This window comes from Pipistrellus kuhlii, unplaced genomic scaffold, assembly GCF_014108245.1.
Source record: "Pipistrellus kuhlii isolate mPipKuh1 unplaced genomic scaffold, mPipKuh1.p scaffold_m20_p_2, whole genome shotgun sequence".
NCBI lineage: Eukaryota > Metazoa > Chordata > Mammalia > Chiroptera > Vespertilionidae > Pipistrellus > Pipistrellus kuhlii.
This window is the reverse complement of record NW_023425515.1, coordinates 166368077-166383211: the sequence shown is the minus strand read 5'-3', so window position 1 is coordinate 166383211 and position 15135 is coordinate 166368077. Positions and strand designations below refer to the sequence as shown.

The 15135-nt window shown below is 60.3% G+C and overlaps 1 protein-coding gene across 4 annotated transcripts in view; it reads right to left on the bottom strand.

Annotated features, from left to right (window-relative positions):
* The window catches only part of KCNQ4 (potassium voltage-gated channel subfamily Q member 4), a 56753-nt gene extending 42123 nt beyond the window's left edge, over positions 1-14630 (bottom strand). For all 4 annotated transcript variants that reach the window (XM_045584659.1, XM_036446020.2, XM_045584658.1 and 1 more), the window contains exon 1: positions 13987-14630. In XM_045584659.1, the coding sequence (XP_045440615.1) occupies positions 13987-14300 (314 nt within the window). In that variant the 5' untranslated portion in view covers positions 14301-14630. The remainder of the gene's footprint in view (positions 1-13986) is intronic.
* Between the last annotated feature and the right edge of the window lie 505 nt (positions 14631-15135).

Genomic DNA, 15135 nt, shown 5'->3' with positions numbered 1-15135 from the left:
AGCATTCTGGATCCAGAGCTGATGCTCAGAGTTGTGAAGAGACTGCCTAACGGTACTCAGAGGGGCCAGAGCTGCCAGCTCCGTGGCAGGGTCTTCACTGTTGTTTACTGTCATTGGGTACACCTGAGATTCTTGGGCTGGGCCTGGGTTCCAGTCCAGGCTCTGTCACCAGACCTTAGTCCATGCCTCAGTTTCTCCTTCTGGAGAATGAAGGGGTTGAGTGAGACCGGTGACTTCTATTCCCTGCCGAGCTGTGAGAGAGGGAGGGAGAGGGAAACTGAAGTAGGCTGAGCCCCCTGCCCGGTGCCCAGGGCACCCCACCATTAGCTGAGCCAAATCCCTGGGTGTCCGCATGGGGTAGTTCTAAGGCCACTATTCTGGCGGTCCCCACAGGCCCCAGACCTATCTCCCCAAGAGCGCCTTGGCAGGCAGCTTCTGTGCCCATACCCACCCCCTCTGCCTCCAAGGCCCCCTCAGCTCAGCCACTCACACCTTCCCCAGGCCAGGCTTTGCATAAGCAGCTGTGCTTTCCCTATAGGCAAAGTCCTAGGTTTCCAGGTCAGGTCCAGCCAGGCCTGGCAGGGTTAGTGGGCAGCTCCGGAGGAGACGCTCAGAAGGCTGGGCCAGGAGGGGAAGGCAGGGGGAAGAAGAGGCCTAACGGATGGCATTCCCAGAGCTCCCTGCCAGAGTCCGCTGCCCGATCTCCTTGCCAGACCCAGAGAGCTGTTTCTGAAACACTCAAATGCCTGTGGCACTCCCCTTCAGTTCCTTTTCCTGCACGCGGGGTCCTCCAGGAAGTCCCTGCCCCTCAGCCTGGCCTTGCTCGTGTCCCAGCCTCTTCTTGGCAGGCCTCTCGCGCCTCTAGACTCCCCATCTCCTGATTTCTTGAAAACCTTTGCAAATGCCACATTCAGCCGCACCTCTGGGCTTGCCCATGCTGGTCCCTCTTCCTGGAGTGCTGATCCCTGCTCCTTTTGGCAGGGTTGACTCCTACTCCTTATTTTTCAGGTTTCAATTTAAGCCACCTTCTCAGGGAAACCTTCCCAACCTTGCCCATCTGGGGGCTGGGGCTGGCCCCTCAGTGCTGGGCTCCTACAGGACTCCATGGTGCCCTGGCACTGCCAACCTCCCGGCCCATCTCCCCCAGGGAGCAGGGGAGTGTGGATTCACTGCTCTGTCCCCAGCATCGGGGCTAGAGCATGGACTGGAGGGAAGGCTTCCCAAATGAGAGAGAGCAAGAAGGAAAACAATGGCCAGGCTGGCGTGGCTCCGTGGTTGAGTGTTGACCTATAAACCAGGAGGTCATGGTTCAATTCCTGGTCAGGGCACATGGCCAAGTTGCTGTTGCTTGCGGGCTTGATCTCCAGTGCAGGAAGCAGCCCATCAATGATTCTCTTTCATCACTGCTGTTTCTGTCTCTCTCTCCCTCTCCCTTCCTCTCAGAAATCAATAAAAACGAGTAAATTTGGGGTGGGGGACAGGACCTTGAACTTCAGTATCAACTGGTCCTCATATCAGCCCCCCAGTAGGCAGGCCCATCAGGGCAAATTAGGTGCAGTGTGGTGCAGGACAGCAGGTAAGCTCATAGCTCCCAGACTGGACTTCTGGAGTCCAAACCCTGTCTGCACTACTAAACCCAGACAAGTTACTCAACCTCTCTGCCTCGGTCTCCTCAACTGAAAAATGGGCATAGCACTAGTACCCACCTCACGGGGCTGGTGAGAGGAAAAGGTGAGAGAAGGCCTGGCACCTTCTCAGAGCAGTGTCTGGCACACTGTAAGGGCTTAATAAGCATTCGCTATTATCTTTTTTATTGGGAATCACAGCAAGAGGGGGAGGGGAGACTCAGAGAGGGAAGAGAGGGAGGTAACACTGGAAGCCACTCAGCAGGAAGGTGTCTTTTGCCTTCCCACCCCACTCACACCCCGACGTATACCTTGGGTGTCCTCAGCTATCCCGCCTGCTGCAGCCCTGCAAATCCGTTCCTACCATCTTGCACCACAGACTCCCCGCACACTCAGGCCCTCTCACACCACAGACTCCCCGCACACTCAGTCTCTCTCACACACAGACTCCCCGCACACTCAGGGCCTCTCACACCACAGACTCCCCGCACACTCAGTCTCTCTCACACCACAGACTCTCCGCACACTCAGTCTCTCTCACACCACAGACTCCCCGCACACTCAGGCCCTCTCACACCACAGACTCCCCACACACTCAGGCCCTCTCACACACAGACTCCCCGCACACTCAGTCTCTCTCACACACAGACTCCCCGCACACTCAGTCTCTCTCACACCACAGACTCCCCACACACTCAGGCCCTCTCACACCACAGACTCCCCACACACTCAGGCCCTCTCACACACAGACTCCCCGCACACTCAGTCTCTCTCACACCACAGACCCCGCACACTCAGGCCCTCTCACACCACAGACTCCCCGCACACTCAGTCTCTCTCACACCACAGACTCTCCGCACACTCAGTCTCTCTCACACCACAGACTCCCCACACACTCAGGCCCTCTCACACACAGACTCCCCGCACACTCAGTCTCTCTCACACCACAGACTCTCCGCACACTCAGTCTCTCTCACACCACAGACTCCCCACACACTCAGGCCCTCTCACACACAGACTCCCCGCACACTCAGTCTCTCTCACACCACAGACTCTCCGCACACTCAGTCTCTCTCACACCACAGACTCCCCACACACTCAGGCCCTCTCACACACAGACTCCCCGCACACTCAGTCTCTCTCACACCACAGACTCTCCGCACACTCAGGGCCTCTCACACCACAGACTCCCCGCACACTCAGGCCCTCTCACACCACAGACTCCCCACACACTCAGGCCCTCTCACACACAGACTCCCCGCACACTCAGTCTCTCTCACACCACAGACTCTCCGCACACTCAGTCTCTCTCACACCACAGACTCCCCGCACACTCAGTCTCTCTCACACCACAGACTCCCCGCACACTCAGGCCCTCTCACACACAGACTTCCCGCACACTCAGTGTCTCTCACACCACAGACTCTCCGCACACTCAGGCCCTCTCACACCACAGACTCCCCGCACACTAGGGCTTATTCACCGCCTCCTGGCTGTGTGGCAGCTGCAGGCTGAACCTTTAGGCTTCAGTGTCCCCTTCTGTACTATGGATTAATGACAGTGCCTGCCTCCCAGGGCTCTTGCAAGAATTAAATGAAGTGGCATGTGGAGAGCACTTGGCACAATACCTGGTATTGGACCACAATCTTATTACTGTGAGAGAGCTCCGTTAGAACAGAGGCTGGCTCCCGGCGAGAGCGTTATGCTGCCTTGGAGGTCCCCGGCCTCCGGCCTGTCTGGGACTCCTAAGGAGGCATCACCAGGCTGATCGATGTGCTCTTACAGGGCCTTGTACCCCCACCTGCACCCACAAAGTCCCTTCCTCGGGGCTCAAACCTCAGGCCGGGACCCAAGGGAAGGGGAAGATACGAACAGCAAAAGCACACTAAGTAAGCCCTCTGTTCTTCACAGCGCCTATAGTTAAGGAAGCAGTTGATGCAGGAGGCAGCAGGTGAGGTGGGCAGGAGGAGATGATAATTGTCGTTCTACATGGACAGAAGCTCAGAAAGGTTCAGCCACCTGCCTGGGGTCACACAGCTCTTAGGAAGCAGAGGCGGGAACCAAACCCCAGCCTGCTGACTCCAGGTCCAGTGCTCCTTTACCTGAGGGGGGAGCACTGATTCTGGCTGGCTCTGCCCCCTTGACAAGAGTCCTGCCTAGGCCTGTCCTCGGTGCACTCCGGGGCGGGCAGGCCCCAAGGCTCAGGAGCACCCAGTGGAGACTGAGGCTCCATGCCTTTAATCCTTCCACTCCCAGCCAGACACCTCCCACGCTGGGCCCAGCGCTCGGAGGGAGGAGGCAGGGAGGCGCCCAAGCCCAGGGATTTCACGCACCGGTAAAATTTTCAAAAACACTTTGGGGACTGCGTAAGGTTGTCAACTTTTTATTTTGCCAAGTAAGGACATTTTAAAAAAAATTCCCAGCCCCATCATTTCATAAAAGAAAGGACATAATCTCAGACGAGAAGACAGTCCTTTAAATGGAATAAATTTAGCTTTATGAGAGTCATCCTGTTGTCCTTATTTCGCTCGGTTTCGCCTTAGGCCACTGAAAACTGCCACGGGTCTGCTGACGCCTCTGAGAGCCACTTGGAGCTTGGGCTCCGGAGTCACACTGACATGGACTCCTTTCCCAGCTGCACCTTGGACAAGCTGTCATTTGGTACACGTTATTTCTCCTCTGAGCCTCAGTTTCCTGTCTGCGAAATGGGAGCAATGCCTGCCATACAGAGGTATAGACTGGACCATGAATCTTATTACTGCGTGGGAGCTCTTAAGAACAGTAATAACAGAGGACTAAATGGCCTCGCGTTTGCAGAGCATGAGCTCATGGGAAGAGATCAGTCAAGCTCTGCTTCCCAGCCAGCGGCACTTCCCTGGTCTGACTCTGCAGATCCTGAGGCGAAGAGGGTAGGGGAAGAGAGTCCCACCCCAGAGCCGTTGTTCCAGCTGCTGCCTCCCCCTGGAGTGCACTCAGGACTAAAACCACGAGAGCTGCCCGCTCAGTGCCTGCACTCAGAGGACCTAAGGGTCCTTTATCCGATTTCCCTCTGGTTGGCAAAACCCTCCTCGTCCTAACAGCCGGCTTCAATGCCACCTTTATTTCCTGGCTCAGCAAACATTCACTAATTACCAGCCATGTGCCAAGCACTGTGCTCAACCCCCACCACTCGGACCTCGCCATCTGATGCGAGAGAGCGAGGAGGAGCAGAAGCACACAGCGGTGGCCGAGCAGAGCTCCGGGGACTCCAAAGGCTCCCAATCCAGCCCAGAGTGGGCGTGGGCAGGGAGTGCACCCAGGAAGAGGGGATGCTCAAACTGGGACTTGAAGGCTAAATAGGAGTTTGCTAGATTTGCTAGATGATGGGGGTGGGTGAGAGGGGCAGGAGTTTAAGGCAGAAGGAAAAGTACCTGGAGCCTTAACTAGCACATGTGGGGGCACCACAAGTTGTTTCTTAGGTAAAGAGCAAAAGGTATCTGAGGGAGGGAGGGCTCTCCAGACTTGGGCAGGGGGTGTGTGTGGAGGAGTCACTGGGGGTGAGGGGTGGGGAGGCGATGCTGATTTTGAGGAGGGGGGTGAGGAGGTGAGGTGTCCACAGCAGCTACAGGTAAAGCTCAGGGAGGAAACTGTGGGGAGGGAGGCGGTCCTCACAGAGGTGACCCCGGATGTCACACGAGAACCCCCTCCATGGAAACTCGAGAGAGAGGAGGGCCCATGGCAGAGGCCTGAGGGGCCCCAACATTCACGGGGCAGAAAGAGCAGGGAGAGTTGCTGACGGAACTGAATGGAAAGAGCCAAAGAGACAAGTTGACTGGAGTCAAGGGAAGAGTGTGTTCAAGAATGGGGAGCCCAAGCCGGGACCGATTTGGCTCAGTGGATAGAGCGTCGGCCTGCGGACTGAAAGGTCCCAGGTTCGATTCCGGTCAGGGGCATGTACCTTGGTTGCGAGCACATCCCCAGTAGGGGGTGTGCAAGAGGCAGCTGATCGATGATTCTCATTGATGTTTCTCACTATCTATCTCTCTCCCTTCCTCTCTGTAAAAAAAATCAATAAAATATTAGAAAAAGAAAAAGAAAAAAAGAATGGGGAGCCCAGGGGACTCTGGGTTTGAATCCCTTCTGTACACCTATTACTATGTTAACCACGGGCCCTAATCTGTCTATCTGTAAAATAGGGCTAATATTTTAAAAAATATATTTATTGATTTCAGAGAGGGAGAGATAGAAACATCAATGATGAGAATCACTGATCGGCTGCCTCCTGCACGCCCCCTTCTGGAGATTGAGCCCACAACCCTGGCTGGAATCGAACCTGGGACCCTTCAGTACGCAGGCCGTCGCTCTATCCACTGAGCCAAACCGGCTAGGGCAGGGCTAATATTTTTTAACAAAAAGAGGAGGCTGAAGAGTGTAGAGGGAGGGGCTGGCACCCTCCGTGGGCCTTGACAGCATCCCCAGGCTGAGCCTCCCTCCCTCCCTCTGCCAATCCCTGGGCCACACTCTCCTCCCCATCTTCTGTCCCTCCCAGCAGACTGCCACCGATCCCCAGAGGACCAGGACTGGAGGAGTGAATGAAATCAGGGGGCTGCTCCTTCCCGCTGAGATCCAGGCGGAAGTGGGAGGCCGCTTTCCTGGGCTCTGGGCTACTCCAGCATGAGAAGGGGAGGTGGAGACGTCCCCTGTGTGCTGTGTCCTTGGGCAGCCGTGTCCTTTCTCCTGGCCTCAGTTTCCCCACCTGTGAAACGAAGCTGCGGCCCCCCTGGCTCTGTGCTCTGCGGCAGTACAAATGGAAGAGGGGTGAGGGTATTCCCCACCTGCTGGTCCTGCTGAAGGAAGGAGGTCCCACAGGGGTCTGGGTCCCCATCGTGCCCGGGGACAGGTCCCTCCGGAAGAGGGTGGCAGCCAGGCCAAGGAGGGCAAGAGCAGAGGCGCTGGGGATTGTGCTGACAAAGCTGTTCCTTCTTCCCCTCCTTTTCTCCCTACCCCCTCCCCTCCCTGGGGACAGCCGAGCCCAGCAAAAAATAAACCCAAAGACGATGACCTGGACGGGCTGAGACTCTCAGGGAGGAGGACAGGGAAGGAAGGATGGCGGGGAGGCAGCCTCTGCCCCACCCACCCTCCAAAGCCAAGTGCTGGATCTGATCCGTTCCTCTCCCTGGGAGGCTCTATCTGCTCCCCATCCTTCCCAGTGTGAGGGCAGGGCGCCACTCACTTCACAGGGACAGTTATCAGAGTAACTCCTGTCCAGTCCCGCTGGACGGGAGCCCCTGAGTTTTGGGAAGAGTACCCCCAGGGAATCTCACTCTACCTCCTGGCTACTGGGCAGTCCCTCCTGCTATCTGACCTCCATCCCTTTTGCTTTAGAGGGAACTTTGGTCCATTTATCTCCAGCAAGCTTCCCCCCTGTCCTACCAGCCTGCCCTAGATGTCCGAGGAGTCTCAGAATGAAGTGCCCCAGATTTTCCTGCAGGGATTGGGGTTGACCCCGCTCCGCCCACTGTCACCCAATCTCCAGAAGGGGGGGGGGGGGAGGGGGAGAGAGAAGGAATCGCTGAGCTCCCTGCACCCTTTGCCTCCTTCCCTCCCTCAGGCGCTGCCCACGGATTCCCAGCCCAATTAGTCTGCTGCCTGGGGCTGCCCCTCCTTCCTCACCTCCCAGGTGCCAACCCCCGGGGCACACAGATCCTGCCCTGGGGACAGAGTTGCCCAGAAAGCCTGGAGTCTTGGGGGATGGGGGGCTTTCTGGGGAGGTCTCAGAGGTCTGACCTGCATCCTCTCCCCAAACCCTCAGAGCCGGGGGTGGTGGGCGGGCAGGCAGCCCTCTGGGAATCGCCTGGTCTCTGAGAAAGCCAGGAAGAAGGTGCTGAAAGAACTCCCTACCCCCAATCCCACAAGAGGGGGGCAGCATCTGCTCCCATTCATCCAGAGTCCCTCTGTGCTCGGCAGCCCTGAGGGTCCACTCCCCGGTTTATCCCACTGGACAGAGGGGAGAGCGAGACTGGGGTTGGGGTAGAGGGGGCACCTTTTCAGTAAGTATTGGGCCTGAGACCCCTCCATCTCCTTTGGGGTTCCCTGACCCCATTCCCCAGGAGAGAGTGGGGATCGCCCTCTTCCCCCAGGGGTCCCCGAGCACCAAGGCTCCACTTCCACCTCCCTGGGGCCACGCTAGCCGCCCCATCGGACAGTGCGGCCCACACCTTGGCCTCACAATGACACCCTCACACACTCGCTCCTCCCCGTGCGCGCAGGCATGCTCACGCCCACGCCCGGACCTCTCCGCCGGCGCCTGGGAGGGAAGGCAGCAGAGGCTCCGCAGTCTCCTCACTGTGCCCCCTCCCCCTCCCAGGCAGGGCCCACGCTCAGCCTGCCTCCCTCTGCCTCCCCAGGCCTGGCACACAGTGAACGCTCTTAAACTATATTTGTCACATGAAAGAAGGAGCAGAGGAATAAAGTCCTAAGGACCCAGGTTGGAGTCCTGGTGCCGCGATGCACTCACTAGCTGTGTGACCTCGGGCAGGTGGGTGAGGACCACGCTCCAGCCTCGCTCTAGTCAAGTGTGAAATTAGGGTCATGGTCACGTTCCAGATGCTCCTCAGAAGCGCACAAAGCCGAACCCCCAGGCTTCCCACGGAGAGCTGCTCGCCCAGCGCGCAGTTCCCACTCGCTCCCGCACACCCAGACACTCGCCTCATTGTGCTGAGCCAAGGACACCGGCAGATCTCGCCTGGGAAGGGAATGACAATCACCACTACGATAACAATGGCGATGATGATGATGATGATGGCGAGCATTTGCGTCAGGTGCTTTAACTCATTTAGCTCTGACAATCCTAGAGGCAGCTATTATTATTCCCTTTTTTCCAGATGAGAAAACAGAAGCTCAGAGAGGTTAAGTCACTTGCCCAAGGGCACACAACTACTAAGGGTAGAACCAGAAATGAACCCAAATCTGTCAGACTCGGACCCCATGTGCTTCCACACACACACACACCCCGGCAGGACAGTCTCTGGAGAAATGGTAAGTCCCTCCTCCTCCTCCACTCCAGCCCCACAAATCCCACAGCAGGGGGCATAATGAGGGGTTACCCCCAGGTCAGACACACAGAATTCCCTGCCGGGCCCCCTAGTCCACCCACATAGGTGCAGGGCAGGAAGGGGTGAGAAAACTTCTAGCCAGGGACATTCCCAGCTCGGCCTCCCTCTGGGGGCGGGGACAGGGGCAGGGCCTTAGGGACCCGCAGAGCCTTGCTCTCTCCCTGCTCCCTGCGTTTTCTGCTCCCTTGACTGGCTCAGAGAACCTTCCATTAATCACCCACTCAAGGTGCTGCCATAGCCCAAGAAGAATCACGTCCTGAAACATTCCTGGCTCCAGCCTTCTGAGAGCAGAGGCTCCTGCAGCAATAGGGACTGAAAAGTCAGACACCAGCAGGGCTTCCCCAATGGACAGAATGAATGTTCTATGGAGCTGGGGTGGGGTGACCCACCATGAGAAGTCTGACCCGCTCCAGTGATCCCCAAAGTAGAACTCGGGAAGGGGAGAGCAAAGGGGTGTAAGGGAGAGGGAAAAGGCTAGAAAGCAGGATGGTCTCTTCTCTCAGGCTTTCTTACAAGGACCAAACAGAAGGTCTGGGGCTGAAAAACAGCAGCACGAAACCGGAGTTTGGGTCACACGCCGAGACTTTCCCATCACAAGGCCGGGTTCTTGGAGCGACGGTCCCCATGGATTGGGGTGAGGAAGCGTATTATCGAAAGTCCTCATCTGGGAGGCAGAAGGCCTGGGTTCCTCACACAGTTCCACCCTGACCACCACGTGTGACCTTCGCTAAGGATCTGCCCCTCTCTGTGCCTGGACACAGCCCCGGCCCATCACAGGGCTGGACAGAAGGCTCTCTGTGCGCCCGTAGGAAGGAGCAAAGACCAGCCAAGTTCTAGGAAGCCAGCCACCCTGCCACGCAGTCTGAGGTGGATGCATACACAGACCCGCAAGGTGAGGATAGCCACGCCCACCTCAGCCCTGCTGAAGGAGCAGGAAGTGGTTGGTTGAGAGCCCTTAGCTCGGTGCTCCGCACCCCATCAGAGATTGCAGCTCAAACTTCAAGGGCCAACCCAGGTGGCTTCGGGCAACCCTGTGGTGTGGACAGGTGAAGGCAACACACCCGAGGAATGGGCCCACGCTGCTCTGTCCTAAAAGTCGACGCTAGGGCCACAGACCCAAGTATGTGTGTGTGCAGTCCGTGAAAACGTAGGAGCAGCCGTGCATTAGATTTCTGGGTGTTCGTGAGTGATATTCACGGATATGCGTGTCCACGTGATGGTGCATGAGACAGATGGACGGGTATGCTGGAGAGATATGTGCGCGTGCCAACGCTTTGCATGGCAAAAGCGTGACTGCATTGGGTGGGCTGGGCAGTTTCCACTCAATTCCACAAAATCCTGCCACTACCGGCCTCCTGTCACTGGGTGCTGGGGACAGAAGGACGGATGACCCAGGAGTGCTGCTCCTGAGGAGCCTGGAGGTGGGGTGCTGCTGAAGCTGAGGTGCAGGAGAAAGACGGCTCCCGGTCAGCCCCAGCTCTGTGCCGGCCTCCGTCAAGTGCCCTGGGAGACTTCTCCCGAGCCTCAGTTTCCTCACCTGCAAATGGGGAGGGTGACCGCACCCGCCTCAGCCCTGCGGAAGGATGGAAGGACGGAAGGACACGTACGAGGTCTACAGAGAGCACTCAGCACGGTGCCCGGCACAGGGCCCACGCTCCACGCACCATCAGAGACTACGGGCCAAACTTCAAGAGCCAACCCAGGAGGCGGCAGGGAGAGGGCAGGTCCCGGACGGGGAGTAAGGAGTTTTGGGGTCTGGTCCTGTAACTGCCACTACTTTACTGTGATCTCCAGAGCCTCAGTTTTCTCTGGCAAAACGGGGCTGTCACCCGTGAGGGCCCACCTGGCGGGGATGCCTGCGGGCGGTGGGTTCCTTGGCTGGGATTATTTCCAACCCAGGTGATGGGCCTCTGCCATGGTCCAGGGGAGCTTCGGTGGGCCGGGATTAGGAGCCTGAGGGCCCACAAGCAGCCACCACCTCCTCTCCTCCCCATTCCCACAGCTTTTGACCCCAGGGACAAGGCTGCCGGAGGATGTTTACAGAGCGTAAACCTTCACATAGAGAAAGGCTGCTGGGCCGCTGGGGGCTGGGAGCAGCCGAGTCTCACAGGGGCTCAAGGAAGACAGGGCGCGGGGGGCTGTGCTCCATCCCAGCCCCTGTCAGCCTCTGACTCCCAAAGGGAAGCCAGGCTGGCCCCTGACAGGGTGCAGCAAGGTGATGGCGTGGAAAGCATCGTGGGCAGTGATGTGCTATGGCTCAGAATTCAGAGAGAAAGAGGGCCTGGGAAGGGCTGAGGGCTTACATCAGGGGCCAGGGGCACAGGGAGGAGGCAGGTGACAAGACGAAGGGCCTGCCGAGAGGAGGAAGAGCTCGGAGCGGGGCCAGCAATCCCTCATTCTAGACCTCACTACGGAGGAGACGGGAGTCAGTGGTTCCCACTTCCCAGAGCCGCAGCTGCTGGGAGGAGAGGTGGACTCGGGACTTATCCCCTGGGCAATCTCCCACGCCTCGGTGCCAGAAAAGCTGCAGGTCTGTGGGGGCCCCGTGGGGCCTGGCTAGCAGGTGTGAGGGAGGTGTCTCCTGGGGTGAATGGACCCAGCTCATCCCTCCTTCCTCCGCCCTTCTCTTCCAGGCTTTTCTGTTGGGCCCCTCCTACCAGGGCCAGAGGCTCTGGAAGGGGGTCAGCTAACTGTGCTCACTGGACTCCCCTCACTTGGGCTGCCTCTGAGGGTCCCTAGGGAAGGGGGGAGGATTTGAGCAAAAGTGCCCCTGTAGGACTAAAGTCCAACAGCAGGAAGCACTTCCTGGCTCACCCAAGACCCAGCCATGAGCGACCGAGAAACCCCACCTCTGAAGCTCCTGAAGAACACCCATCCCTCGGGCTCCAACAGGCCCTTGCAGCTCACCCGGCCCTTTCCCACCCATTCCCGCGTCCCAGAGGGAGGCCAAAGGCTGGGGTTGCTACCTGCTTTGATGGTCTAGAGTTCTAAAGCTCAGAGAGGCCCAGTGATCAACCCAAGATCACACAGCACACAAGAAGAGGTGGGGCTCCTGATCCCCCAACGCCCTTGATCTCTAAGACGAGTGACCAATCCCCTGAGATCTCGGCGCCTTTGCTCCCCCAGAACTCCTAAGAGATGCCTCAGCTCTGGGCTCCTGGAGACAAGTGATCAGGACAAGCATGCCCCTGGCCAGGGCATTCCTGGCATCCAGTAAGGCAGGATGTGGGGCAAAGGTACCAGCGGATTTAGCTCCTAGAGAGGAAGCAGAGGCCCTTCCAGCGGAGGTGAAGACCGCGGCTGGCTGGGGGACGTGAGGCGGTTCCTCCGCCTTCAGTGATCCTTGTGAGGGCTGAGAGACAAGGCCTGGAGACTAAGGACCCCCCCTCGATCCCTGTGGGATTCCCAAGAGGATCCCACGGAGGGCGCAGCTGCTCCCCGTGGAGTATCCCACCTTGCTTGGGCATCCCAGGCTGCAGTGTGGGCAAGGGCACCAGAAAGCAGCAGCCCCTGCCCCTCACCCCCAACCCCACCGTCTCTCGTATGCGTATGCCAGCAAGGAACCTCCATCACTCCCACGGCTCTCTCAGCAGCAAAGATCTTCATCCTAGGCCCTCGGTGGGCGTTGGGGGTCAGGCTAGTCCTAACCGTGACCCTGACCCCGAGACTAACCTCAGGTCCTCCGCAGCCTTCACTCTCCGCCCCTGGCCGAGCCTAGCAGGGGTCGCTGCATGAAGCCAAGGCTGCCACCCCAGGAGCCTATTGGCTGAGGGTTAGCTTCCTCTATCCTCCCTGTGGACAGGGCCTCCTTTGCCAGCATTTCTCCCCTCCACCTTTGAAATTCTGTGAGCCCAGTTCGGACTGGGCAGAGGCAACAAGCAGAGACAGGAAGGCAGACAGAGCAAAAGATGATGGGAACGGACAAGCAGAAGAAGGAGATAATCCGGTGGACACTCAGATATAGACAGATGGGCAGACAGGCACACAGGTAACTGGACAGGTCAGCAGAGGGAGGGACACCGGCAAGGAGAAGGAAGGCCGCACAATTAGGGGGAGAGACAAATGGACAGGCCGATTTGCACACAGGTGGAAACTCCGTCTGGCAGAGGGACAGCCAGGCAGGCAGCACTGTCAGAAGCACGGAAGTCAGGCAAGGAGACCACTCAGGAGACCCCCAAGACCAACAGGTCCTCTCTGGGGGCAGGAAGGAGGGATTAACAGCAGCACATTTTCCAGGAACCGGAGGTCTCTCTCGGCACCTCCCAGCGTCCCAGAGCCAGGCCTGGCCCTTCAACTGATATCGGTGGGGCCTCTCATGTTCCCGGCCAGACAGGCCGTCCCCCAAGACTGCGCTCTGAGCTGCCAAAATTCACTCTTTATATCCAAGAGGGGTCAGTGTTTTTGAGAGTTGTAGGAGCTGGTGAAGGGGGGCGGGGGGGGGGGGAGGAGGGAGGCACAGCGTCAGTGTTTCCAAACCTACCCCTCTCCTCTTTCTTTTTCCCCTGGGGTGCCCAGAGCCAGGCCTGGTGCAGCGGCCAGGGAGCCGGGCAGGCTGGCCAGCCAGGCCGCAGGCAGACAGGGCAGCCTGCCGCTGCCGCTGCCGCTGTTGCTGCTGCTGGAAAGTTGAGGGTGCGGGGGAGACTGAGTGAAGACTCAGATAAGTCAGACAGCACACATGAGTGTCAAGACTGGGGGACTCACCGGGACCCCCAAACACCTATAATCGGGAGCCTGCCCTGGGATAGGGTGGTCAGCTTCCCCGGGGAGGGGTATTTCCCAGCGGAGCCCAGGTGGGAGTCCGCTGTCGGGACAGAGCTGGGGAGACGCTGACAGACAGCGTGTGGGGGCCCAAGGGCCCTCTTTGTGTCCGGGACGCGGGGACAGCGGTGAGGACGGGGAAAGGGGAGCCCCACTGTAGTGGCTCCAGATTGCAGAGAGGATGACGGACAAGACACTGCGTGTGGGAGCACCTGGGACCGAGGAGCAGGGGGTGGAGGTCAAGAGGGAACTAAGGAGTTGCCGTGGGAGAGGTCAGAAGCGAGTTGAAGTTGGGATCAAGGCTTGGGGGCTGGGGGTTAGGGTCAGGCTGGGGGGAAATCAGCCATGGAGCTCAGGCCTGGGGGACGGGGTGAACAGGAGGGTCGGCCGTGGGGGCTGGGGACAGAAGGCGGAGCCAGGGTCCGGCGGCGGCGGATCCGGGGGAGTTCAGGCTCCCGGGTGGAGCGGGAGCGCGGGGCGAGGCAGGGGGCACGGATCGGCAAACTCACATGAAGACGTGGTAGACGAAGGCCCAGCCGCGGGGTCGCTCCAGCACGTTGTAGACCCAGTTCTGCAGGCGGCGGTAGCGCTTCTGGGAGGCCGAGGAGCGCTGGCCGCAGGCGGAGCCCGAGCCGGAGCCCGGCCCCGGGAGGGGCGCCCCCGGAGGCAGGGGGCTGCCCAGGAGGCCCAGGCGGCGCGGGGAGCCGCCCCCGCCCGCCTCGCCCTGCTCGCTCTGCACGGCCGTGAGAGCCACCAGCTCGGCGCGGGGGGCGTCCCCGGGCGGGGGGGCCAGGCCGAGGCGGCGCGGGGGGGCCTCGGCCATGGGAGGCGCCGGACGGGGGGCCGGGGCCGGGGCCGGTCAGGGCGGGGGCGCGCGCGGCGGCGCTTAGCGGCACATGGCTCGGACCCGAGGCCGGCGCGGCGGCCCGGGGAGGGCGCAGGCAGCGGGGGGCTAGGGTCCGGGCAGGGGCCTCGCCGGGGCCGGGGGCGGGCGCTCGGAGGCTGGGGGCCGCCGGAACCCGCGCTGACCGCCCGCTTCCCCGGCGACTGGGGCGGCTCTTTCCGACTCCAACTCTCTTATTACGCGCTCCATGCCGCTCGCCTTTCCACCTGCCCGGGCGCGCTGCTCACATGTCACCCTCGCCGCCCCGCCCCTCCCCCGCCGCCCCCGCCCGCCCCGCGGCCGCCTTCCCAAATCGGGAGGGAGCGAGCGCGCCGGCCCGCGGGGCGGAGGGAGGGGACGCGCGGCGGAGGCCGGAGGCCGCGGGCCGGGGCGCAGCGGCCGCGGGGCCGCCGGGGCGATGCCTGGACCCGGCCGCGTGGCGGCGGCCCCGGGGGCAGCGCGCGGGGCCGCGAGGCCGGCCTGGGGCCGGGGGCGTGCGCGGCGGCGAGGGCCCGCGTGGACCCGGAGGCCGGGCTGAGCGCCCCCGGGGTGACCGCGGGCAGCGGAGCGGGCGGGGAGCGTGGAGTGCGGCCGCGGCCGCGGGTGGCACACGTGCCGAGCGGAGTTTGGGTGTGAGCAGGCACAGAAGTGTTCGCTGTCGGTGCGGAGTGGGTGGCTGTGGGTCTGCCAGGTGGTGGAACTGAGTGGGTTGGAGGCGTGGGCGGTGGGTCCGGTGCAGATGGGTGTGCAGATGATGGGTGTGCAGAGTCCGGCC